Raw genomic sequence first — 26983 nt, forward strand, 5'->3', positions numbered from 1 at the left:
TTGCATTTTAATGCAATACAATTACAGACAAATAATGCTTAAGAGATGCCACAAACATTTTTTATATCTCCATAATAAATACCCTTAAGCATTAAAATGTCTGAAATCCAATCACAATAACATGCTATAGTAAAAAATTGGTTCTTTTAGCCATATCAGGGTGATAATAAAATTGACATAACCACATATTTAGATACATATTATTATTTTATAAATCCATAATCCAATGTATAACTTTATGCAGTTAGTGTGTGAATTTTAACCCATTGAGCCCCAAGCAGCCCAATCGGTCCACGACACAATAGATTTTCTATTGTGTCTGTGATTCCGGGGCCTGAGTTATTAACATTATATTAGTATATTAAGTAGGAAATAAGAAATATCACTGAAGAACAAGTAAAAATTTTGTTTTTTACCAACATAAAAGTGATTTATTTAATATGAGAGTAAAACTTCACAATTTACATACATAGAAAGTATCTCTGTGTACAGATACTTTACAATGATGAAAAATGTAATTTTTTTGATATGTTACACACTGCATATTGTCTACTTGATGAAGTTGAATTAAATACAATGGTGTGCTTAAGTAATAATAATAAATCATTCACAAAGTCCTCAATGTCAGCCAAAATTAAAATATAAAAATTTGCCTGTATATAATTCTAAAATCTATCACTGGAGTTAGAAAAAATTGCCCAGTTCACACTCTCCAATTATATGAACTAAATGCTTAAATAGCAATGTTTCTCACTCTAGCAAAGGACTTTTCTTACCTACAGAAATGGAAAACTATAGGAATATAAAGGTTTGATATATATTTGTTATTTTGATAGAATAAATCTGTCAGATGTTGAAACAACATTGTGAGAGGACTCCGTAAAATAATTAAAATGCTATCTAACGTAAATTAAACTTACAGTACAATCAATTTGGTTTCACATTCATATTCACAGCACACAAACACATTGTCTTCACCACACCGTTATAACACTACAATGTGGATTTATTCCGTTTCCATTGCTTGTTCGGGCGTGGCGTCTTTGTCAGCTTTGTCAGCAGTGACGTCAGCTTTCTCAGCGTCAACGTCTGCTTTCTCAGCAGCGTTATCCGGTTTGTCAGTGTTGTCAGCTTTGTCGGCGTCAGCGGTGGAAGCGGCGTTGGTGACGTCAGGCGTGGACGTGGACGTGGACTCGGCCACGTCGGCCTCGGATCAGGTGGCCCGTAGCTCGACCAACTTGACGTCCTTGACGTGCAAGTTGTGTTTGGACTTGGCCGCGAACTTGATTACGGCCTGCGTTGACACAAGTGGCACGTGTCGGAGATCGAGTCTGCAATTTGAAGAATTTTGTATAAAATTAGTACGTTAGTCATTTTTTACTGTATAAACTCAAATGCGCTTCTAAAGGAAATATTGTTGAACAAATGTTTCAATCGAGATATTTGAAATAAATACAAAAAAAATAACAGCTATTAAATACAGTGATTCCTTTGTTAAAGTACGCATAGATGTAACTATAGTCGAGCCAATTTAATAGGCAACATTTGACGTCTATCAATTTTATCTTCGAAGAGAGGTAACCTGCTTAAAAACATCGATTTAGGGCCGATTTTTCAATGCCCAGATAAACAGTCTAATAATTACCCCTCGAATAGATTTATTCAATTGTTTATCTAGCTCAGAACGGCTCGCCTATTTTTCAATCGTGATTTATTTGATGAATAACTATCTGACCAAATATTTCCATATTGGCAGCTCTGCTCTCGGAGTGGCGAAATAAACATATTAAATTAGTCAGGTTAGAGCAGGAAAGAGTCAACTCTTGTAAGTTGTCAACAACCGTCATTATGACTCACGTCAGGAGTGCATTTTAAGTTTTTCTTGTGTTCTATGATTGTTGATTGTTGTTTTGATTCTAGTAAAGAGTTTTGATTAAATTTGTGTTTAAATTTATATATTTTACGATGGAAACGACATAAAGGCAGCGTTCGGCAAATTTTCAATGGCATGGTCATCAATACTACCAAAAACATCAATTTCAATATGATTTTTAATTGATAATAATTATATAGAAAGAGGCTTAATTGTTAATAATTCTATGCTCTATGTTATTACATACGAAAATATCCCAAATTTGACGCGTCAGTTGTCAAATCAAACGCCTATTCGTCGAATAGCGCGCTATCTGGCCGTTGGAGCGGCAAATAGATTTATTCCTCAAATAACGTAGTTATTAGATAGATAAGTCTATTGAAAAATTGAATATTTTGTTAACTGAAGAATAAAGTCTATCTAGCTGTTTATCTGGGCATTGAAAAATCGGCCCTAAAGTGAATTAATCGATACGGATTTGAAACATTTGTCAATCAAATTTATTAATTTATGATGATTTTTATTCACAAGTAATCAATGCATTCGATTCTAGATGTCAGATTTCGATTTTTAGAGTAACGTCTCTGGTATTTAAAAAGAAAAAAAGGTTTATTGACACAAAATTGTAGCGACGTCAGTTCTTCAATTCAGAAATTATTTATTATGTTTAGTATGGTTTATCAGTAAAATGAAATCTTAAAATTACTTGTATCGGTCATTATTATTATAAATATGTAATCATAATTGAAAAAAGTTAAGCAAATGTGCAGTTCTAACAAAAAGAAATATCATGTTATTCTATGTCGTCGTTACTAGGTTACGTTGTTGAATTTTGTTGAACTGTAAAATGTTGCCTATTAAAATGGCTCTACTATATGTAGTATATATACGCATCTACTTGCGTGAAAACCATTAGACGCATTGTCATACTGTTTTTTTGAGTTTGTTCGAACATATAGTGCGATTCAAACTTAATGGCGGCTCTGTACATCGTACGATCCGATGCGCAGAAAACAATTTTAGGTATTATGGGGACGTTATGGGACCTGTGCGCACCCACACTCGCACCTGCACCTAACTTTCGAACTGCCATTAAGTTTGAATCGAACTATACGGTACACCGAGTTGCTCCTAAAATCTTATGACGTATCTCACCGCACGAGGTTGGGGCAGCGCGCCAGGTGGTCGAGCGCGGCCTCAGTGAGCAGCCGGCAGCCGGCCAGCGACAGCCGCTGCAGCCCGTGGTGCGCCAGCTGCGCCGCGCCCGCGTCCGTCAGCCGCGCGCACGAGGACGCGTCCAGCTCTACTAGCTTCGGCAATGCCTAAGAGAACACATAAACAATCATTAAATACAAGATTGAAGAATGCAGTAAAAATTATAGAGATGTTCCCAACACAACATTTTGATCTTTAAAAACGGCACACTAACGCAAACACAATCAGACGTCAATGTAAGATATGATTCAACGTTCGTGAGCGAAAAAGAGATAACTACAGAAAAACTGTGGCCACATTTTGACGTGCCACTCTCGAAGCGCCAATAACCAATCTACGCCTTTTTACCTATAACATCACGCGCTATAACATTTCTCGTAAGACGCGCCACGGGACTCGTAGGACATTTATTTGTTTTTTATAGGGGGCAAGTATCTCGCCTCGCGGCAGTGTTGTGAACAACTCCGGCGGAGTGGCCAGACGGCCGGAGCCTAGGGCGACTGAGTGAAGAACCTACGCACTATCCGAGCATTGTCCAGAAAAAAAATATTTTACAGAATCTTGAACACATTGTTATATATAAATTTATCAATAGATGGCGCGCGGTGTGTCCCTTAAGAGTTAAGACACATAAAACTGAAAGGATAAGAATAAATTCGATTGCTCAGGCGGGTCACGAGTGGCTGAGTTGGTTAGGCATCCGCCCCGGAATGGCGCGAAGGATGCGGGTTCAAATCCCGCCTCGTGATCGAATTTTTTCTATTCTTTATAAATTTATATTTATAAAGCATTTAAATGCCATAAAAACCAAAAAAATATAAACATTGTTATATTCCAAACATTCCCTCCATCCAACTCACCTGTACAACATAACGCATGGCAACATCAGTGATATCCGTGCCGGGCAGCCTCAGTACCGCAAGCGCGGCCAAGCGGGACGGTTCCGTCCCGGAGCGGGCTCCACCGCCGGGTCTCGAGTTCTCCGGCGGCGCGAGGATGCCACGCAACTTGGCGTCGTCAAGGCAACGCGCGAAGGATAGGTCTAGTGACGTCAGCGGTGGGCAAGCGCTGGAACGCAGAGCTAGAGCCGCTTCTGCTGGTGAACCGGCGAGGGACAGCGAGCGGAGTGCTGGCAAGCGGGCTAGTAACCTGGAAATGAAAATAGGGATTATTACAAATATTAAGTATTACATTTTGAAATAATAAAAAAATGTAAATAATTATAATATATTTTGTACCATTGCATTATTCTGATGCCAATTATCAATATCACAAACTTTTTAACTTCTATATTATACTATAAAATACAGATTTAGTTACGCGCAAATAATGTGCGTAGGACGTGCGAAGGTTTAAGACATTAATATCTTATCTAGCCATAAAATTTAAAAATTTCATTCACATTATGAATCATAAAGTTTTAAAGAATACTATGATATCTTTTTGCTGTTTTATACCAAATTTGATCAATTCACAACTTTTAATTCTATATTTAGCAGATAGAATTAGAGCGCAGAGATCAATTCTAGTAAAACAAAACTAACCAAGCCAGCTGACGCCTCGCTAGATGGCACCACTCGAGGCCGAGTGTTAGCGGCTGGCGGCGCGCGATGCCCGCCAGCTGCGCCGCGGACACGCGCACTTGCACGAACGACATGCTGCGCCACAGTGATGGATCCATCTGAAGAATAATTGTGAAATTAAATTTAATAGATAAAAAACGGAATAGTAAATAAAATTAAACCAAAAATAGAAGATTGAACACACATTAAAAATATATTTTTGTTTCTACACTACTTGTCAGTTATTTAAAAAGCTATCTGTGCAAAAGAGATCACAGGACTTCAATAACACATAAGTAATAAGTATTGGTCAACAATAATTATTATATTGTATGCACAAAAAGATGTACTTTTACATATCTATATCTATACTAATATTATAAAGAGGAAAAGGTTTGTAATTATGTATGTGTGTATGGTTTTCACGCATAAACTACTGGACCGATTTTGATGAAATTTGGCACAGACAATCTTTAGACCCCCAAAAAGAAGACAGGCAACCTTTTATTGCGAAATATGTACCACAGGCGAAGCCGGGGCGGACCGCTAGTTATATTTGTGCATTCAAGACAAAATCTATTAACAAATACTTCTCTAAAAGCACAAACTCACCGAGTACTCGGCCCACGCCTTGCACACGAGCGCGCACGTGGCCAGCTCGTGCGGGGTCAGCTTCGCGAACACGTTGAGCATCGCGTCGCGGTCCAGCCACGGCGCGCCCACGAAGTTCGACACTGGCACCGGCGCGGGACGGACCGGGTACAACGGTTTCTTTAGCGGCTGGCAAATAATATCATTTAAGAATTAAAAAAAAAAATTGGTTGTTTGTAAAGTAGGTTTACGATCGAGATGTTTACGTGATAACATAATGCAGTGGCAGCGCTCGAGATGAGACGGGAGATCGGTCCGTCTCCCTCTCGTTATACCTGCGATCGCGCTCGTGAGGTTTTGGTGTGTAACAAGTTTCTGAACATGTTACCCGACTAAAACGATTTTAAAGACGTTATCATGTCAACATTTATAGAGCTTAGAGAATATTATTTAGAAAGAAAGCGAACAACATATTGCACGGCCTTTCACTGGTCAAAGATAATTATCTTATATGCATAAGTCCTAAATTAAACATTATGAAGTATAGCCAAGAGCAAGTTATTAAGTTTAAAATCATCATTTATAAAGGACCTTAATTCCTGGCTACCGGACTATTTTTCCGATAACACTCTCTCCACAATCTCTACCACTATTTCACCCCTACCTTACTGAAGACTTATAAATGACAGAAGGCAAGATACTCTTTTGGTTGTTGCACAAATGAAGTAAGTACCTTAGCCGAGTGATGAGTGAGCAGCAGAGCCAGGTGAGCCCTCTGCGCCTGTTTCTTCGGCGCTTCATCTTCATCACTGGCACGACGACGTTTGTTCGCCGGCTCCCAGTCTTCACCACGCTCACCGCTTTCGCCAGCTATTTCGTTACCTTCTTCGTCACGTTTTATCTCTGTAAAATGTATTTATAATGGTAAATTTTAGTCAAATATTGTTTGTTGAAGGAATAAAGAAGCAATTTACAATTTATCTTGTGTTTTATTTTTAGTCAGACTTTCTACTACAAACCCATAAAGATATTTTAAATAACACACTCCTCATAAAACAATTATTTCACATGAATATTATTTCGAATAATCCATTAATTCCATTATCTATACAAATATAACTGACAAAGGTAACTGTTTCATCAAGATTATAATTCAAATAAGAAATACGAACCATCCTCAGTTTTAATGTGCACATCTGTCTTGTTCTCACCATCAGAGCCCGCCTCCGTCTTCACCGTCACGGGTGGAACTGGTAATTTGTTCTGAAAAAACAATTTATGAATCCTGTTAAAATACACATTCCAGTTACTAAAATAAAATTATCCATTACGGTTACTCTATATAAAATGGATGAAATTGACGTCGTCACGAAACAAGGCTGTAGGGTACAGCCTGGTTTCGTGACGGTCACAGGTCACAGGCAAATTAATATACATAACTGTATGTCTTTGCCGTTTTTATAGTTAAGAAAGAATTTTATTAATTAACCTAAAACATAATTTTGAACGCAAAAATATGAAAACTAATACATATAAAGATTGCCGTACTGATCCTTTCTGATGAATGTCGTAATAGAATTTAAAAGAAATGTAGGTACGCTTGAAAGAGTAATATAATGGTGATTATATTGAATTTAATTAAAACTCACTTGCGCATGATTCTGGCTCAGTTGACTCGCATCCGAGCTGACACTCATGCGACGCAAGTCTGATGATTTCTGTCGAGCGCGGAAGTGACGAGGCTGTAACAATTTTTTTTTTTAATTAAAATGCACATTTTCTTTTGGATTTATTCGCAATATGTCAATATATTATTTTTATAGCCGTATGGCCTTGCAAGTTTCGTGCACGATGCTATATCACACCAAGCATTGGCGCAATCAACCACTATTATCATTTACCCATAAACTCGATACCAACCTTATAATCGTGGTGCAGGCCCATAGTGGTGCAAGTGGGGCACTCCCACGAGTTGGGCAGATCTTCGTTCAATTGCCCGCCGGCCGGCACGCACGTTTCATGCACGATACTGTAGCATACTGAGCATTCGCGCAATAGGGACGGACCATTGCGACCTAAAAGTAACGAGGAATAACTATAGTAAGAAATCCTTTATTATCTTTACATATTTTGTTAGTCTCGGAAAATGTTAAAGAAAAAAGGCTAAAGTATTTGTTCTACCTTTTTTTGGTTCTATGGTTTATATAACAATGAATTTTATTCTGCTTTATATTCCAGAATAGTTACATATTATTTTCAAAAAATATTTAAAGATAAGAGTGAAAATTAATAAATACCGGAGTTCCCTTTAGCCTGCGGAGCAACAGGTGTCTGCATCCATCCGTCCAAATGGCACACGGCACACGAAGCTGTCACTGGCAGCATTGGCTGAAAAAAGAAATTTAGTTCAATTAAATATTAATATAATTGTCTAAGGTTTGATTTTTTAATCCTTAGTTAAAACTTACCCTTCTAATGAAGTATTACACGCAATATTAAAATGTCACACGTAAACTGTCAAATACGGGCAATTAGATTACATTTTTGAAATTGTAGTATAATACGTTATTCGACGAATAAGTTTTAACCAAGGATTGAAAAATCAGCCATTAATCGTCGTAATAAAAAAAAACACTCGGAGCCTAGACCAGTTTAATCTGATTTTGCTAATAAAAATAAAATATGTTTTTCAAAACCATTTGGTCAACTGGTGCTTTAATTTTGGCAATTATAATGGCAATCAAAATGTTTCAATAGTAACAAATTATCATAACTATAATTGGAATCTCAACATATTATATTCAGTAAAACAATAAAATCTAACAATAATTAATGTTGTGATCAAACTAACCTGCAAGCACTGGCGCATAACGCAAGTCTGTTTGGCTCGCCCCAGACCTCCGAACTTGACCATGTCGTGGCAGAACACGCATTCTCCGCAATCTGTACGCTGGCAAGCTTCGCATTTCTTGCATCTGAAAATAATCAATATTAAAATTAAAAAAATTGTAGTATATCTATACTAATATTATAAAGCCGAAGAGTTTTTTTGTTTGTTTGAACGCGCTAATCTCAGGAACTACTGGTCCGATTTGAAAAATTATTTCGGTGTTAGCCCATTTATCCAGGAAGGCTATAAGGCTATATATTATCTCGCTAAGACCAACAGGAGCGGGCAGTGTTCCGCGGGGACCAGCTTGTAAAAAAATATAAATAGATTTTATTATGACATGACACAACACAACACGTGTCTATTTAAACATCATGACATCGCGTTGGCCATCTTTTTTTCTATATTTTTCTAAAATACAATTATTACTAAGGGCCATTTTATCCGTCCAATAAATTATTACACGATAATATTAAAATATCACGTAAACTGTCAAATACGGGCAATTAGAATACGTTTTTAAAATGGTAGTTTTATACATTATTCGACGAATAAGTTTTAACCAAGGATTGAAAAATCAGCCCTAATAAGAATTAAATTAATTTTCACCTAGTACGTCGTCGCCTTGGCGCGTTGTTGGCGTGCTCCGGGCGCGGTCTGGCGGCCCCGCCTCGGTGCCCGCCCCGACCACCGCGGCCGCTCCACTGCCGTATACGCTCACCGCTTGATGCTTCGTCTGGTCCTGGATATTTTTTATAATTTAATAAAGAAAAATATAATTACACTTGGCAAGGAGAAAAATTCGAATAGAGTAGTATAAATAAATTTATTATCGTCAGTGCAGTCTGTGTTAGACCAAACACAGTGTTGGTTTTTCTTAGAGGTAAATTCTTTTGACCGCCTCCTAGGCCACTAGGCAAGTACAAAAGCTTATCATTAATAAGCGAGATTGTGGAGTAATAACTAAGGACCGGGCGTAGCGAAGTCTTTGCTGATAAAACAAACAACAAACAACACAGTTTTTGCTTGTATAATTTTTATAAATTGGAATTTTTTTAAATCAGCGCCAATACATTACACAGTTTAGAAATAACACGGAAACCTATTTCTAAATCAATATTAACGATTCATTTTACGTATTGCACTGAAACAAAAAATTTTTTAAACCCTAACTATTTCATCTATCTATACAGTGCTAGAGTGAGACATATCATATGCGAAAACCTGCCATACTACTGACAGATTTTTCGTTGTTTCACTGCCGCACGCGAATGCGTCGGTGTACTAACGGCGTGAACAAAATGCTATAAAATTAATTACCTTTCAACACAGGTTGTCCAGTGACAGCCAAATTCTGTTTATCATGGCGATGCTGTTCGACCAATGTGCGCACGTCACGCACGAGCGCTATCGGGTCCGTCAATAGTTCTGGCACGGATTTGCGCGCCGCTGGTAGCTGGTGCAAGTACACCACTATGGCCTGGAAAGTATTTTGTTCTGGTTATAACATGGAAATATGTAGTAATTATGCATACTAATATTATAAATGCGAAAGTAACTCTGTCTGTCTGTCTGTTACTCAATCACGCCTTAAAACTACTGAACCAATTTTCATGAAATTTGGTATTGAGATATTTTGATACCCGAGAAAGGACATAGGCTACTTTTTATCCCGGGAAAATGACGCAATCCCGGAAATCCCACGGGAACGGGAACTATGCGGGTTTTTCTTTGACTGCGCTTGCGAAGCCGCGGGCGGAAACCTAGTTTTTAATATAAACATATTAACATCTAACTCAATAATATGAATGGGATTTGGGAAATCAATTAGATGTATTTTTATTGTCTTTGATATATTTTAAGTTCGAAAGGCAATTAACTATTAGCGCGGTAATATGTGATCTAATGTAAGTAAGTATTTCCACAACACTGGACTGTTCGCAACATACACAAAACGCATTCATTTTACAGCGAACAACTTTGAATGGAATGAACCAATCACGGTAAGTAAAAAAAAACACCTATGAAAAATCTGTGTAAATAAAAAACGTATAGAAAACCCACAGGATAATTTTCACTCCCACAAGAGCACAACTTACCGCGCTACGCTTGTATTGTACCACCATTCTATCCATTTCCTTACATCATGGAAAGGTCATCATAGAACTTGAAACATTCCACAAATCCATACTAATATTATAAATGCGAAAGTAACTCTGTCTGTCTGTCTGTCTGTTACACAATCACGCCTAAACTACTGAACCAATTTTCATGAAATTTGGTATTGAGATATTTTGATACCCGAGAAAGGACATAGGATAGGTTTTATCCGGGAAATCCCACGGGAACGGGAACTATGCGGGTTTTTCTTTGACTGCGCGGGCGAAGCCGCGGGAGGTAAGCTAGTGCTTTATATTTGTGACGTTTATTTCCCATACATCCTACATACCTTAAGGCCGTGCAGCTCGTTCTGCGTGAGGTGCACGTGTTCCTTGGGCGCTGCGGGCGCGGGCGCGGCGCTCTGCCCCTCGGGCGCGAGGTGCGAGCGGCCCAGCAGCGCGCTCACGTACCGGTCCAGCACGTACCACAGCATCTCCGTGAAGAACGGGTAGCGGAACTTTTGCGGCACCTGTTGAGTCATGTACTGTGTTAGGACGCGTCATGTGACGAATGCATGCAATCTACAAATGACAATAGGCGTATTTCGCATATTTGTGACAGATTATTCGTTTTATTTATTTTAAGTTTTAAAAGCATTTCTAAACGAAGTCCAGATGAATAAATACACATTTTAGTTGGACTTTGTTATGTTGACGCTACTTCACGCTACAAAATGTCTCAGTTTTCATTCAACTAGTATTTCAAGAGATTTCCGCTGACGTGACGTTGCCACTCCATGCGACTTCCATGTCACGAAAGCGTGCGCATGACGTACGTATTACGTGGACTATAGGCCTTTGTTTTACGACCAAAGTTTAACGAAGTCGCACAAATCGAGATGTTTATTGTCATCTCACTGCTGTTTAAAAAGTTTGAATTGTAAAATATTTTAGACATATTAGAAGGAAGATTAAGCTAGGCCCTATATTCAATATTGATTTTGCGTGTATAAACGTAATATAAAAAGCTTTTCATAAAATCAAATACCTTGGTGACATCTTCAACTTGAGCGATCTTCAGCTGCTTCTCAATACCAAACTGATGCAGGAAGTTTCCACCAAACACGAGCGAGTCACTCGGAGTGTACACCGCGTGAATCCAACCAGTCGGGATGAAGAATGTGTGACCGGCTTGCAGCTGAAATTATTTAATGAAATATTATGAGTAAAGTTAATTTTTTAACAGTTGTTCTCAACATTCTCTACCGAGGAAAGCTTTCACTATGTAGGCCAATAGTAAAAATACTTTTATAGACAGGGGTATTCTGTGGGAACAAACTATAATTATAGTTCTATCAAGACATATTAAGAAATTTTACTTTTTACTGCACATATTTCTTTTATTAGTGACAGATACAATTCTAAATGTGATAAATAGATAGATACATACATGGACTCTTATACATTTTTCCACAGTGTCACCAAAGAAAACATCAGACTGTTTGCCAGACAGGACCCACTTTTCATACAGCTGCAAATTCCGCTCTGTTGGTGGTATGAGCCAGAACACCTTAGCTCCTGAAAAATTAGAATGAAAATTGATTCATTTTAGAATTATTTTTTATACGATAAGAGTGTATTGAAGGCCGCCTTGTTGCTGGCAGCCATATCTTACAAGCGACTTATTTAAAAAAATAAATTACCTATCTTCATATCTCCATTGTTGTAAGTACGTATTTATTTCATAACAAGTTGATTTCAAAAACTTAATACTACATAGAGCCATAATGTAATAAAAATTATATGTCAAACTACATTATTTACCTCGCAATATATGGTACCAAACAGACGTGCCACCAAAGTCAATGTGAAAATCTGTGTAACATCCCTTCACTGACATCAGACAGTACTTCTGAACTTTCGGATACATCATGTCATCTAGGGCGTTAGTTGACTCGGTCTGAAATTCAAATATCGAGATATATCATAATATACGTTAATTATTGTTTGATAATAAAAATCTAAAATCTAAATAATAGTAAATACAAGTGGAACAAGTCTAAGCTATAAAATGGTGTTAATTAGAAGTCAATGCATAACGAAAAAGAAACGATTAATTAAATGAATTTCCATACCTGTTGGTCCTTCAAGTGCCTGGGCCACACGGTCTCGACCCAGTCAATCATGCGCACGATGCGCGGCGCCTGCACGTAGTTCTCTAGCCTTGTGTGCGAGAACTCTAGCGATATGACGTTCAGAAGTCTCTCCTTGTTCGCATCGTCGTAGTAACGCTGCCAATCCTGGAATTATATAGAAAGGGTTTTAAAAAGTCGTCGGATGGTATTTTTATTAATTTATTAATTGTTCGTATATTGCATAAGCTGGTTTCAAATGTAATATACATATATTTAAGAATCATATAGGTAGTATCTTTAAATTTTTTTAGTAACAAACGATAGAAACTCCTATTTAATTGCGTCGTGGCACTTAAATTAAAGGAATTTAGAGAGAGAATTGCCCTACAACAAAGGAGCTTGCGCAAAGATAGCATTTGTCTCTATCTTATCCCGGAAGTCAAAAATTGGCGCCCAAAGCATCTTGCCAACATTACAAACGCGACTGTTCGAAAGCCGCGCGTGTATAGGTACAGCAAATATTTTCGAATCAATTCCACGTCCAACTTTTAATCAACCGTAAAATGTTTTATTTTTCCTTTTCCTGTTAAATAACACGTTGAAGCTTACCTTCATAGTCATTTCGATATTCTTCTGCGTGTTTACATCCATGACGTCGAGAACCCGCCTAGAGCCGACGCACATGCGCACATCGTTCACTGTAAAGTTGCTGGTCGGCACTCTGCGGAGAGACATGAATGTGAGACCACGTCGCTGATGGAGCGAAAAACTTCATTGTTTGCACGGCGCCATGAAATTACATCACGAATGAACGGTTATTATTAAACAATCTTTGTCTTTCGCGTTTCATGTATTCAAAATTGATTGCTTGAATCGATATAGATGGATTGGTTTTTGAATGTAATGAATTTACTAATTTATATTTTAAAAGTTCGCATTTTTAAATACACGACATAATTTTTTGCTTGTATATTATATTGTATTATTGCTTGCATATTATGAAGGCAACACCCATGAATGCAATATTACGCAATTTTAACAGGAAAACTTTCCGTAGGTTTCATGAAAAGGGTAAAAATAGTCCCAACATTTTGTTAGATACATAAAAAGCGTTTTAATCAGTGAGCACAAAGACGACGCGAGGAAAATCTTTACATGGTCTTATACACCAGGAAAATAATGGCTTACTTTCCTGTAAGATATTTTAACAAAGCTTTCATGATTTGGTTATTCCTTTGACGCAATACATACAACGTACCCAAGAAGCTTATATCTAATAAGCTTCTTGAACGTACCTATATATTATGACTTATCATTTTTAATGACTTGTTTACTTATATAAAAAGTATAAGGTGATAGATACATTTCAATAAAGGCAGAAAGAGTTATGATGTAATGGTAAATATTCTACAGGTGCGCGGTTGCACACACCGCTACATAGTACGTACTACGTAGCTACATATCGATCGCATTGACGAATTGAGAGCTAGGTACATATATGACTAGTTGCATATTACCTGACCGTGATATTGTCACTCCTAGCTTTTACTGGGCGTGACGCGCTCAGAGCGAAAAAATTAAAATCTAATAGCAAATTCACTTTCATAATATTTATCAAATGTGGGCGGTGGTAGCGCTTACCATCAGACGACCCATAAGCTTCATTGCCGACTGTGATGTAAAAAAATAATGTTTCGCATAATTATTATAGCTCAAATGTATGATCATTAAGGAAATATTTTTACGAGGAGACAGAAGACTTTTAAGGACATTCTAATATAACAGTTATCTTAGACATGGAAACTAAGTAGTAGTCGTAAAGTTCCGTGTATTATTTCCATAGAGACAGCTTGATTTCAACGTACCTTGCCTTTGTTACGTCATACAAAAAGGAGATATTCTATCCTATAGTTACAGATCGCGTAGTTTCTAAAGAAACTCAAGTCAGAGCCGATCGCTCCTTTTAATGAAGCTATTATAAGTACATACCGAGTAGTTTCTTTATCATAAATAAAAACGCAATTAAAATACAGATTATGTTAAGTTCCACATATTGTTTGCAAGTTGCAACTAAGTATTGCTGCTGAATATCTTTCAAATTTCAAAGGAGAATGGCGAACTCCCATAGGACTTTGGGCCTGATCGTTACACTGATGATTTATGTGGGGTTAAATAGATAAAAATATACAGATTCTATAAATATAACAACTAAAGATCTGTTCTATGGGATAGCAGAGATATTGAGCATGTAACGTCACTAAAATTGAGGTTAGGTTTGCTCGAGTTCAATGAATAGCTTTGTTTCTTTCTAAGTAGAGGTAAGTTTATATCCTATAATATATATTATTTAGATAAAGAGTGTAACAGAAGAACAGTTAGGTAATAGAGATATTGGATCGAACTTTTATTCTTTTAGAGTACCTACCAAAACATCGTAGGTACTTATATATAAAATAAAACACGTTTTTTCATAAATCGTTTATTCATCATTATCATCATAAACAATTAACACATCATCCAGAAACTGTGCTGGCGGCATTAAATCTGGTTGATACCTTGCCCAGCTAAGGTACCATATTATGGACATAACGTGACAGCAGCAACCTACAGTTCTTCTTCCTACTAAACAATTACAATAATAGACTGTTATTGCTTCCCTTCCTATGAGAGCACTGTCGACTAAAATATAAGTAAAATAAGTTTTACTACTTCTATGCCTGGATTGAATGCGACCTCTTAAAAGCCATGTAGTACTTGATGTCGACAGTGCTCTCTGTATGTCGCTGTCTGATTCACGGCACACTTCTATAACATATTTGCCATCGTTTCTTATGTGCTCACCATAATAGGACCTTGCTTGCTTAATTTGATATGAACCTAAGGAAACCAACTGCATTGTCATCTTCATGATTTTCAATCCTCAAAGAATCATTTGCAAGTTTCCAGCATGCATCAAATAATATGTGATCAGAGTGAGTGATCTACAAATAAAGAATTAATATTACAATTGGACAAAAGAAAGTGAATATATATAAATCTCGTGTCACAATGTTTGTCCTCAATGGACTCCTAAACCACTTAACCGATTATAATAAAATTCGCACAACTTGTGGAGTTCGATCCAACTTGAGAGATAGGATAGTTTAAACATGTAGGTACCACGGGCGAAGCCGGGGTGGACCGCTAGTATATATATAAAACAATGTGTGTTTACATTTTTGTTTGATTTCAATAGCTAGTACTAAATACCTTAGATAATACTAATCCACTAACCGTTAGAGGAGCAGCCCACCCTTGTATAATTGATAATATTGCGTTATCTTGTAACAAATACATACGTATAGCATTGTTACGATTAGCATTAATACCACAGTTGATGCAGTTCATATTTGTAAATGAAAAATCGGATGTAAAGTCGGTGTCCAGGTAGGGTAGCAGTAGTGAGTCGTAAAGGCAGGTAATCAAAGTCCGGTGTGCAAGCGTTGGTTGGTAGTAATAACAGAGATCGTCAGTGTCCGTAATACGTAGCGAAAGTCGATAAAGATGAAGAAAATAAGTTAACCACAAGCACAAAGTCGAATGTAACGTAACGTAAAACCTCAATCAAATGTCAAAAGTCAAACGACAAACATGACATTGTAATTAAAATTGAAGCGGCCAGCTACATTTCAGAAATATTCTTACAAAGTGCGGCCGCCATGAGTAAAAATGTATAGAATTACGGATTACCTAAATAAATAGCGTGCTAAAAAGTTAAAAATAAAATATGTAACGCAGTCAACTTATATTTCTGATTCATAAAGCATTTGAATTTTGTATAAAACTAAAAATGAAAATAAATATTCATTCGTTTTAATCGATATATCGACTATTTTACTCCTGACAGAACTGACAATCTCTGCTTGATAAGACCGGTAGTCATAGAAATCTAAATAACAATGCCGAAGCAATGCCGTTAGTGAACATATTATCTTTTTTTTCAAACATTTGTTTTCCCATAGAATCAGAAGTCAATATTTTACCAAGAATTATTAAAAATAACATAATGAATTTTAAATTTATTATCATTTCTGTAAGGCCTTATTTATGTTAGGCCCAGTTTCGCCATTCTCCTTTCAATGTTTAAACATTTGTGCTATTGTAAGTACCTACCTGATATTGCTAACTTGCAATTTATTTTTTTACTTACAAAAGAAATTTATACAGGTGTATCTTGAATTCTCGTAAACTACGGATTATTTCAACTAACTACATAGGAACTAGGAAGACACAATTAGAGAGCAAAATAGACTTTAATCGTTAAAGATCCCCCTCCCCCCTCAGTTCCCCTCAGATCCCCGCGCTCAGTTCCTTATTTCTCTGAACAAAAATACAGTCATGAAAAGTAAGTAGATCTACATCTTCACCTGTAGTCCTCAAACAGACTTTTAAAATTATTATTATTTTTAGCTTTTTTATTCATATTGCTTCAAAAAATTATAAAAAAAACAGGACTCGAGTGTCGATTTGTAAAAGAGACTATAATTGAAGTACAAACTGTTATTACAGTCTCAAATGGCTATTCGAGTTTTCCAAACAAAAACTAGAGCTTTTAAAATTATTTTCATGGCATTTTGGTTATAGCTGTTTTATAATGTTTTACAAAACTACCATTCATCACACGTATAAAACGAGAATAATTATAAATAATCTCATATTCTGAAAATCCCTTCACGTTTAATAAATTCAATCAACAACAATCAAAAATCACAGCTGTGAGCTGACAGTGCATTTGGGTGCGCATCGACATTTTATTATCTGTGACAGATTGTCGGATATTATTTCAGATGTCGGAGTTCAGAGCGTAGGCCGTGGATGTTCTGTGGGCGGGCGGGAGGCTGCCCTGTTCCAGCTACCATACACCCGCTCCTACCCACATTTGATTGGATAATTGCATCACGATTCTAGGAAGAGTGAAAAGCTCCAAATAAACTCGTGCATATATTACTTGGAAATGTAAAGCTGGATTTAATCAATATAGAGCTTTATTATGAAACATTGAATATTTAATTTACAATTTTGATCATATACTTTCCTATGACGTAATATAAGCAAACAATGTTTTGTACTCAAAGTTCAAACTCGGATCTAATAGTTTACTCTTACATAATATACTCTACATGCAAAACAAGATAAGTGCGTGCTACTAAATCTTTGAAATTCGCGAGAATATAAGTACACCATCTGCGTCAAGAGAAAACGCAATCTCTAAGTCAAACTCCTATAAAATTATAAATTATATTGTACTTTACGCAAGTACTACAATACAATCAACCCCAAATTATTAAACCGATCTAACATAAATATTTATACAAGTCGAGAAATTATTATACACTATTTAATTTCTATGTAAACAAAAACGAATGGTCTCGAACCGCCAGTGAAGGGAAGCGATAAAAACATCCATTTTACAGTCGACCTACCAAGTTTACAATAAGCAACGTGGGTTTATAGCGCTCGCTCTTTATCGATAAGCCGCTTATCAAATCAAATAATTTTATAAATCGAAATGTTCCTACACGACTGATGAAAATTATACTTCAAATTCAATTGTAGAACGATAACCGCGTTCTGTAATAGAGCAGATAATTCCTACTCAACTGTTATTAGTTGTAACCACTACCTATTCGTGGTTTTAAACGGAAAATTGGGCTTTATTTATTATCTAAATTGGTTAACAACAATTCGAATGTATCCTTAACAGAAAAGTATACTTCTTCGGCATTAATTAACACATGTATGCAATGTATCAAAACTTGATCAAATTGCGAATCATAAATCCATTAACATATCTTTTATCCTTACAATTGAAATTCTTAAAGATTTGTGAGCGATAAGGCACGATTCCCGCTACAATTTCTACACCGCTTCGTCAATGACAAGAGTTGCTTTCAAATCATCGCAATATCGCAACAAGTTAAATTGTTCTGAACTTCGTTTTATCTCCGTGCTGTTAATTTAATTATTATGTGTTGAATTTGTATAGAAATTGTATAAAGTTCATTGCTAAACTCCAGACTATCAAATGTAAAGAACATAAATATCAATTTTGGGAACCCATCCCATTTTTATAATACCTAAGTAAAGATGCGTGATGCAAACCCACTTCAATTTTGAGAAACATCAGGTCAAAAAGTGGTAATGAAATAAAGTACTGAATTCTATCACTGAGGGTACGAACTTGGTACGAACAAAATCATACTTGCAATGCTTATCCATTTGCTTTTTAAAAAACGTCTATTCTGTAACTGCTAAAAAGTTATATAATCGTATCCGAGCCACGTCACATGAAATGTATTATGTCAACCACACGTGTCTATGATGCCCTACGAGTTTCCAAAATTAGTACCTACGCACTATATAAAATCACGTGATGTTAACAAACGTGTTTTAGTCAGCTAAAAAAACACTTCTATTGGTTAAAGATTCTTCATTATTTGAACGCAGTACTTAATTATATACTTCCACCTTTTAAGGATCAATCGGCTTTGCTATAAAAGGAAAAAATTGACTGAAAGTTCCCTCTTATACTTTTACATAGCTTTTTGGGAAAAACGAATAACGATTTTAATAAGCAAGAATTGCTCTTTATTTTTTTTACTTAGTTTTTCATTCATTTATCTACTGCTTATGAAAACAAATATATTGTTTTATAATTTAAATAAATCGATTGACTTGAAGATCAAGATTCAAGACTTATTTGTTGACAAACAGTAGAGAAGCAGTAGAGTTCATTAGTAAACATAAAAATCCTTATAGCTGTCGAACAAATTGCTATTAACATAATATAAAAGTCTGCATTATCTTGAATTTAATACTAAAATCCATTCCCGACCCTTGTAAATTAGAATACAGGAAATGGGGGGTGAGGGTGGGGGCTGGTTACCAACTTAGCAGTGAACTGAGTCTTTTAAAGGTTATCTATTCCTAGGTAATTTTTTTTTACATTTTAATCATCACCTCTATAATAAAGTGCTGCAATGTGAACCCAGTATTTTTATAAAATTATAACAAAATGTTACTTTCGTTTCAGATAGGTAAAGAAATTAGAGTTCAACCATTCATTTCATTCATTTTTTTATTTTTTTATTTTTTATTTTACATTTTCAATTTTTTATTGTAAAGCATAGCAAGTAGCAACAATAACTATTGTGGACCAATAAACATTTATGGAAACAGTTTGGTAGCACGAAATAAGAGTGTGGTAGTTTTTAAATATGTCACTTGTTTAGATAACAACGCAAGAGAGTTTTATTTACATGATCTAATTTATTTTTCAAGTCGCATACGAACCTAATTCAAAACGAAATGAAAAATTACTGCAACGGAAACCCTTCCTTACCCAACCCTTCATATTATGTAAGTACATCGATTTGTATCATTGAGGTAAAAAAATGAGAAGCAAACCTTAATTGTATTATTTACGAAAGTAACTCTATCAACTGTTGTTTTCATGTCAGAATATCGGAACGATTTGGATGCATTTCTGTGTAATATTTTGAAGAACTTTTTTTAGCAATAAGAGATAGCGAGAGTAATAAGACATGCACATTGAATGGAGTTATTGCTTATAAATTAAATAAGAAACAAGACATGGATAGTTGAGTGAGGTGGTTTTGACTTAACTACCTACAAACATTTTCAAATAAATGATTTTTCAGATTGAGTTATGTAATCTCCACTGTGCAAGAGGATATTTAATTTTGATATAACTTATAAGACATTAAAGTAGAAAGTTTACGACAAAAACTGTTATTAAAATCTTAAGACGATAATATGTACTATAAAAATAATAAGTATAAATATTAAGATATGAGTTGGAAACAATATAAAGAAAAACAGAAAACAAATTTCAACATAGGCTAATAATTATTTACGTAGTTATACACGAATAAATGGAAAACGTTATTTAAAAAAAAAGATAAAAAATCTTTAAAAAGGAAAAATGTGAAAATTCTTGAATATTATGAAATTTATACTCGAAAGAGAGCAGAAAAATATCAGTAATTACAAATAAAGGACCTATAACGGTTCAATTCATGGCACAGTACAGTTTTATTACAAGTGTCCAAACTCCAACTTTCTTAGTGTTAAATAGAACGTAACAAGAGGCTTAACGTTTTGTTAAACTTTAAACTGTAGTAATTATAGTTTTAAAAATAAATATTCGGTAGATACATTCGTCGACACGAAATAACGTGCAACAGAAATTTAATATTAAAAGAATTAATAGCCAGAAGGCTAATTATCCTATTTGATTGAATCATTTCTGAAGTATTTATAATCGTTGCAACCAGTTAATAGATTTAGTAAATTAAGTATGCAATCAGTCATGCATATGCATGTATCCATGCCTACTAATAAAGGGAATGTGTCAGGTTGTTTTGAATCGATACGAATGTTTTAGAGTGGCTTGTTTATGGTAAATTATCACTGGAACATTTTTTTTTAATTTAAAGAATGTAAGAGTTATAGGTTAACGCAATTAAGGAACGATATCTTAATATATATAAATCTCGTGTCACAATGTTTGTCCTCAATGGACTCCTAAACCACTTAACCGATTATAATAAAATTCGCACACCATGTGCAGTTCGATCCAACTTGAGAGATAGGATAGTTTAAAGTACAAAGCGGGCGAAGCCGCGGGCGGACAGCTAGTAACTCTATAAGTATAGCTATAATAATATATTGCTACTTCCGTCATACGTGGGAGGAATTAGAGGGCCTATAATAGGTTATATTTCAATGTTATAATACTATTAGGTAGATATGAAAAAATAATAAGTTCTCTTCTTAGGTATATCTTTTTGATTTAAGCTTGTCTTAGTAACACAACTTAACTAATTACAGCCATCGGCATCTATATGACAAGTACGTGTATTTTATTTTACCACATAGACTATAGAGTGATGACTATGCAATATGCACAAAGCGAAAAGTAAACCGGTTTATTTATGCAAATTAAAAAAGGGAAACCTTTTCAACTATCTTTTTTTTTTCAGGATGCTACATTAATTTGAAGAACCTAAAGCTAAAAACTTTTTTTTCTCCTTCAACTTCTCAATAATTTTAACAATCATAATATTATTATAGTTAATTTAATTTGTGATTAGTAAATTGCAACGAATTAATAATGGAGGGAACCATTGTCGTCTATAGTCACTACTATTAAAATTTTAAATCTTTTGTTACTTTCACTGAAATTTTATCACTGAGATATTAAGATTATTAAAGTCAAAGTGTACAAAGCTATGATTTAAAAGTGAAAGGATAGATATTTACAGTTGCCATGTTCGTTCGTTTTTGTGAGCTCAGTTGTGTAATTACAAAATTCTCTTAAATTAATTAACATAGGGGCAATGATCAAGTGATAATAACATAAGCTTGACACACCTATTCGTTAAATTGAAAAATTAATAATAAAAATCATTACTCCAACTACCAAATACTATTAAATATAATGTAAATTAAAGTTGCATCTAATGGCACTTCAATGTTATTCGCTCACAGATTGACGCCTTTATATGAATAACTTCGAGACTTAATACCTGAAGATTCTGAACTTCATTTGAAGCTCAGCATAATAATACTTAATAATAGTTCTACTCTGATGTAATTTCTAAGCTCACTGTTACCTACAGTACATAAACGTTTGAAATGTGGATTGTAATTGCGTGCTTTATTTAAAAAATCTAAAGTATTGAATGATGTTGTAATGTATGAAGTTTAAATTGGAGTATTAAGTTTATTCTTGAGTAGACGGCAGGTTAAGGAATAAGCTTAAAATGTGCTTAAAATAATAGTATTTGCGTGGTAATGTAACTGAACCTTTATTATCGGCTTTGGCAGATTAACAAGAACCGGTCTCATTATACTTTTTACGCGATGACACTGACAGTTCGTACTATGACACACTTCAAATGGCCGTTGTCAATTGTCATAATATTTGCGTCAGCGCAAAATATCAAATCAAAAAGGTTTATCATGTAAGCAATATGTAATAGCAAAGCAAATGAGTCAGCATGAAGTATGCGCTGACTTCAATCAGTTGGTTGTTGAATTTAATACCGCTGTGCAACAAGCCATTAATAAATAACAGTACCTTAAAATGTATTATTAAATAGAGTATATCGTTCTGCAATCCATCTAAAATAGTTATAATAGTAACTAATATGAAATTTAACAAGATGATTTTATTTCTTTTATAATACACTTTGCATATTCCACTTTAAAATAATAATTGTTTATAATGTAATGGCTACGTATATGGGCTCTATAGTATGCATTGAAATAAAATAAAATCATCAATTCATTGTAAATTCATAAAAAAATAATTTTAACTTCTGAATTTAGTTGTTGTATCAAGCATTGACACCACAGAACAGTAAAAACAAATAGAAGTGCTATAATGTCATAATTAGTATGAAAACCAGTGTCGCCAAACACACACATTTAAACCGATAGTTATACAGTACACTACAAGTAAACTATGCCTTTGATTGGACAGCTTAATTTGAGTAAAAACTGACTTAGGTTATAAATTCAGCATTTCAATATGTACCCTAACGCACCCTGTTACGGTTTATTTTAATATAACATCCCTATGCATATTAGCTGTTTTGTTTCTCTTTTCTCCGAAATTCCAAATTCGAAAAACATTCAGCTACTCCACAACAGAGGGCGTTAGTTTTCGATAGATATAACGTTGAACCTCAACACATAGAAATAAGGTTGAAATTTGTGTCACTCTACATTAATGACATTGACTTGATATTAATCTGATGCTATGCTCTAAGGGATGTCAGCCTTGTTATCGATAATTCACAAATAAATATTTTTTGGTGCATTTTTTTTTTCTTTCTATTATATGAGTATAGTACAATGTGCCACATTTTGGAGTATGTTTATTACTACTAAGTATGTCTTTTCATATTATTATTATTAAATAAAAAACGGAATAGAATAGTATAAATCTATATTTACAAAATACAAACAGAACTTATGCATAGCTTAAATCTTGGAACTGCCGTAGATTTGATGTATCGGCGGCCTTTGTTAGACTTCTTAGTGCTGTTCGGCATCCAGTTAACTCGTCACGTTGCATTTATCCATTTCTATTTTAAATTAGCCTCTTTGGGAAATCTATAAATAAATTGGATAAATGAAAGCTAAGGAAAATAAAATAAAATTTAATACATATTTATAATGTTTGTCTTTTCTAAAGTATCGATACTGTCGATATAAGCTACAACCATCACTAAACCGACATTCGTTTGTTTATTGCAATAATATTCCAGAAAGTCTTGTTTGCTGTTCAATCTATATTAGTACTAATTTCTTATGGATTAAGGTTCATTTTGACTTAATATTTTTATAAATTTTTGACAAATTACGACAAGCGAAGTTATAACATAAAATATATTTAAAATAAATTAAAATAAGACTTACCGATGGTATGAAATGCCTCCATTGCTGATATTATTTCGTCTGCTATCATTTTTCCACTCTAATACCGAACAACACGCCCTAATTAATGAATAAATATGGAAAAAAAGGTTTGACAGCTGACAACCGACTCGAATATTTTTCTGCGCACAACTGAGACCAAGTAAGGTGATCTTATCTTACTAGTGACACGTGCGCCACGCCCACATCGCACTTCTATTTATAATACTGTTCTGTGCTCCATACAAAATTATCGTTTTGACAGTCACACTGTAGAGACTGCAAATGTGTGTGTTAACGCTTTATGGTTGGCACATTTTTGACTAGCGTAAAAAAAAATTCGCGTTTTTCTGATGAAATACATCCGTAAACAGCACAATATCTAACCATTTTCTACGAAAAACGATAATCACAAATCCAAAATAATAATATTACTTTAAGTCAATTTGATTAATGTTGTCAATCTTCGTTGCGTATCGTCCCTGTAGAAAAATATGGACCATTTTATGTCTGATTGTGCGGGGTGAGGTAAGTGTTTACAGTTTAATTTTGGCGGGAGGCGGAGAGTGTCCGTTCTGTAGCGTTTAGCAACTATTATGTATTCTGTGCTAATGGCAAATGCTAAAACATATTGATCAAATTATTTATTACAAATACAGTCATAGTTTTATATAAGTATTAGAAGATTTCAGTAATAACTAATCCAAGTACTTGTATTATCAAGCACTTACCTCAATCCCAAGCCAGCTTTGTCTTTGAAGAGAAGAGGTGTTACAAATCCATTCTTCTGTAGGTATGATATAGTGAGATCAGTGCCTTGCATATCCAAGACAGCCCCGGAATGCTCGAACCTTGCACTCTCCAGCTTGTCAGCAAGAGAGAAACCCCTTCCACCTTCAGCTTCATCGTCTCCGAGAGCCCACTCATCGGAATAGAGCTTACGCTGCTTGCGTTCCCGCTAATAAGAAAATTATTACGGTTATAATAGCAGTATTTCTGTAAGCAAAATTCCCTAAAATACAGCTGTTTTTCAATTCATAGTGCTATAAGTTATGGAAAAATATATGGCTGTCTTATGAATATCCATAGAATTACTTTTTCAATATCCTTTACATTTCTAATATCTCAATATATCTTATAGTATTATCCATTTTATATCTTACATAAGAAGAAATTATATTTTTAATAATTTTATATAATAATTTTACTATTTCATCATAGCCTTGTAAAGTTGTGAGTTATTGATTTATCATCGCTAACTATTTAAGAACTCTACATATTTTTCCAAATAAAACCATAGAACCAAATAAAAGTGTTACAGATTATTTTTTATTACAAAAACAAGACAATTTTCGAAATTCAGGAGTGAATACCACTAATCACAGCAAAGCAAGGGCAAGCTGGTATTTGGGAAAGTACTATTGAAGTATATTTTTTATAAATAGTAATTTTGAATTGAATAAGACCCTTTATAATTAAATTCAAGTTCTGTTTTTGTTTTGTATTTTCCAGAAAGAATAAGATTATAGGTAAGTATGCCATTTAAAATAATTTATTGTTCTCATACCTATAACAGAAATATTTGAGTTACATTGTAAAACTGGATTATTGTAGAGACAATCATGTAGGTAACATTTTTAAAGGCAACCCAAGGCCAATTGTTCAAGTGTAAATGCATATAATGCTTCTTGATAGAGGATCGTATAGCAATATAAACTTTCGTTCCAAAGGCACTGCGCCTTAGTAAATAACAAAGAGTTTATTCATGCGGTAAACACGTACTATAAAATTGTGATCCGTCATCGCCATATAATTGGTACAATGTTTTCGTTAATTGTCTTGCGATATTATAATTGTTCGGAAGAGGATTATTTATATTAAAGTAATAAACTAGATTACCTACGTGCGGAATCATAGTTAGAGTTCGGACTCGACGTGTGGTCGCACGGCGCACGCCCCAGGCCGCCTGCCCTCCGCTAAAAGCGGGAGGGAAACGCCTTCGTCCCTACCAGATGCCTGCTAGGTATGCTTCCACGACGACGTCTCTGCCGCTCGCCGCATATCGCTCATTGTCATAGTCGCAGTACTGCGATCTCCGAAACTATTATAGATTTTGACACCTCTTCGCATGCGCGAATACATACGGCCGCCGCGTTTTAAACTTGCGGCGTGATCTCAAAAAACTCCGAACGATGACACAAGCAAAATATTATATAGAATTTTGTGTAATCTCTAAATATAACAACATCTAACTTATTCCTATGACTTACATAAATCGATACACGATGCAGCGATGCACCATTTCATGTTTACGTGATCCCAGATAAAGCCACCATGGCGTCACCCGGGACTAAATACGTAAAAATTTAACAATAAACACTCACCAGCTGCCTTTGAACTTGTTTCTTATTATTCGGCAGTGTTTCCGACATGTTTCTGTAAGTCAGAAACACTGCACTACAAAATGAACACTATTTTACGTAAATATTTTACACGGAGCACGAGAAAAAGTAACGCAATCCACCATTTGCCACACACGACACTACTGCCAACAATACAAAGAGCAATCACTCCGTATACGTTTTGAAGGTTGGTACCGCTTTCAACGCCTCATTGGTTTATTTATGAAATACAAGAGCGGGAAGTTTAAATATTTGGATCATATTCATGTCTATCCGTACCTATCCCGCCCAAGTATGAATTACTTTTTGTTCAGATACAAAGTACCTATAATGAGTATGTACAGGAATTCTATTAGAAATGTAGTTAAACAGCTTTTATTATGCTGATATTACGTACATATTGCAATAAATATTAAATAAACTATGACAATGGCAGATTATGTACACTTATTTATCACATTGTGTGTTGCCATCATAAATGACTATTAACTGTACAGCTGGTGGACACCTTGAATTATTTGTTTTCTTTTGTTATCTATACATATAATAAATCTGTAGAAGGGTCTTGAAAATATTGAAAAAATAAATAGCAGGGGGTGTTACTGGATCGATACCAAACCCAAATATGTGATTAAAAAAATTTTTGTCTGTCTGTCTGTCTGTCTGTCTGTATGTGAAGGCATCACGTGAAAACTAATGGTTCGATTTCGATGAAACTTTGTATAATTA

General features: G+C 35.0%; 1 protein-coding gene across 2 annotated transcripts; it reads right to left on the reverse strand.

The window, feature by feature from the left end:
• Positions 1-663: 663 nt before the first annotated feature.
• Positions 664-26379, reverse strand: LOC123700468 (jmjC domain-containing histone demethylation protein 1). Of its 2 annotated transcripts, none has more exons than XM_045647685.1 (21): positions 26237-26379; positions 24584-24810; positions 12975-13086; positions 12366-12530; positions 12055-12190; positions 11681-11808; positions 11279-11428; positions 10581-10760; positions 9452-9611; positions 8741-8873; positions 8093-8216; positions 7539-7629; positions 7162-7316; positions 6891-6983; positions 6414-6504; positions 5975-6144; positions 5263-5430; positions 4633-4769; positions 3949-4237; positions 3029-3195; positions 664-1331 (listed from the first exon to the last, which is right to left on the reverse strand). In XM_045647685.1, the coding sequence occupies exons 1-21, from the start codon at positions 26282-26284 to the stop codon at positions 1214-1216; spliced, it is 3042 nt and encodes a 1013-aa protein (XP_045503641.1). In that variant the 5' UTR covers positions 26285-26379; the 3' UTR covers positions 664-1213. The 2 variants fall into 2 exon arrangements, with proteins under 2 accessions (XP_045503641.1, XP_045503642.1); XM_045647686.1 differs by lacking the exon at positions 26237-26379 and adding an exon at positions 26123-26144.
• Positions 26380-26983: the final 604 nt, after the last annotated feature.

Source organism: Colias croceus, chromosome 19, assembly GCF_905220415.1.
Source record: "Colias croceus chromosome 19, ilColCroc2.1".
NCBI classification, from domain to species: Eukaryota; Metazoa; Arthropoda; class Insecta; order Lepidoptera; family Pieridae; genus Colias; species Colias croceus.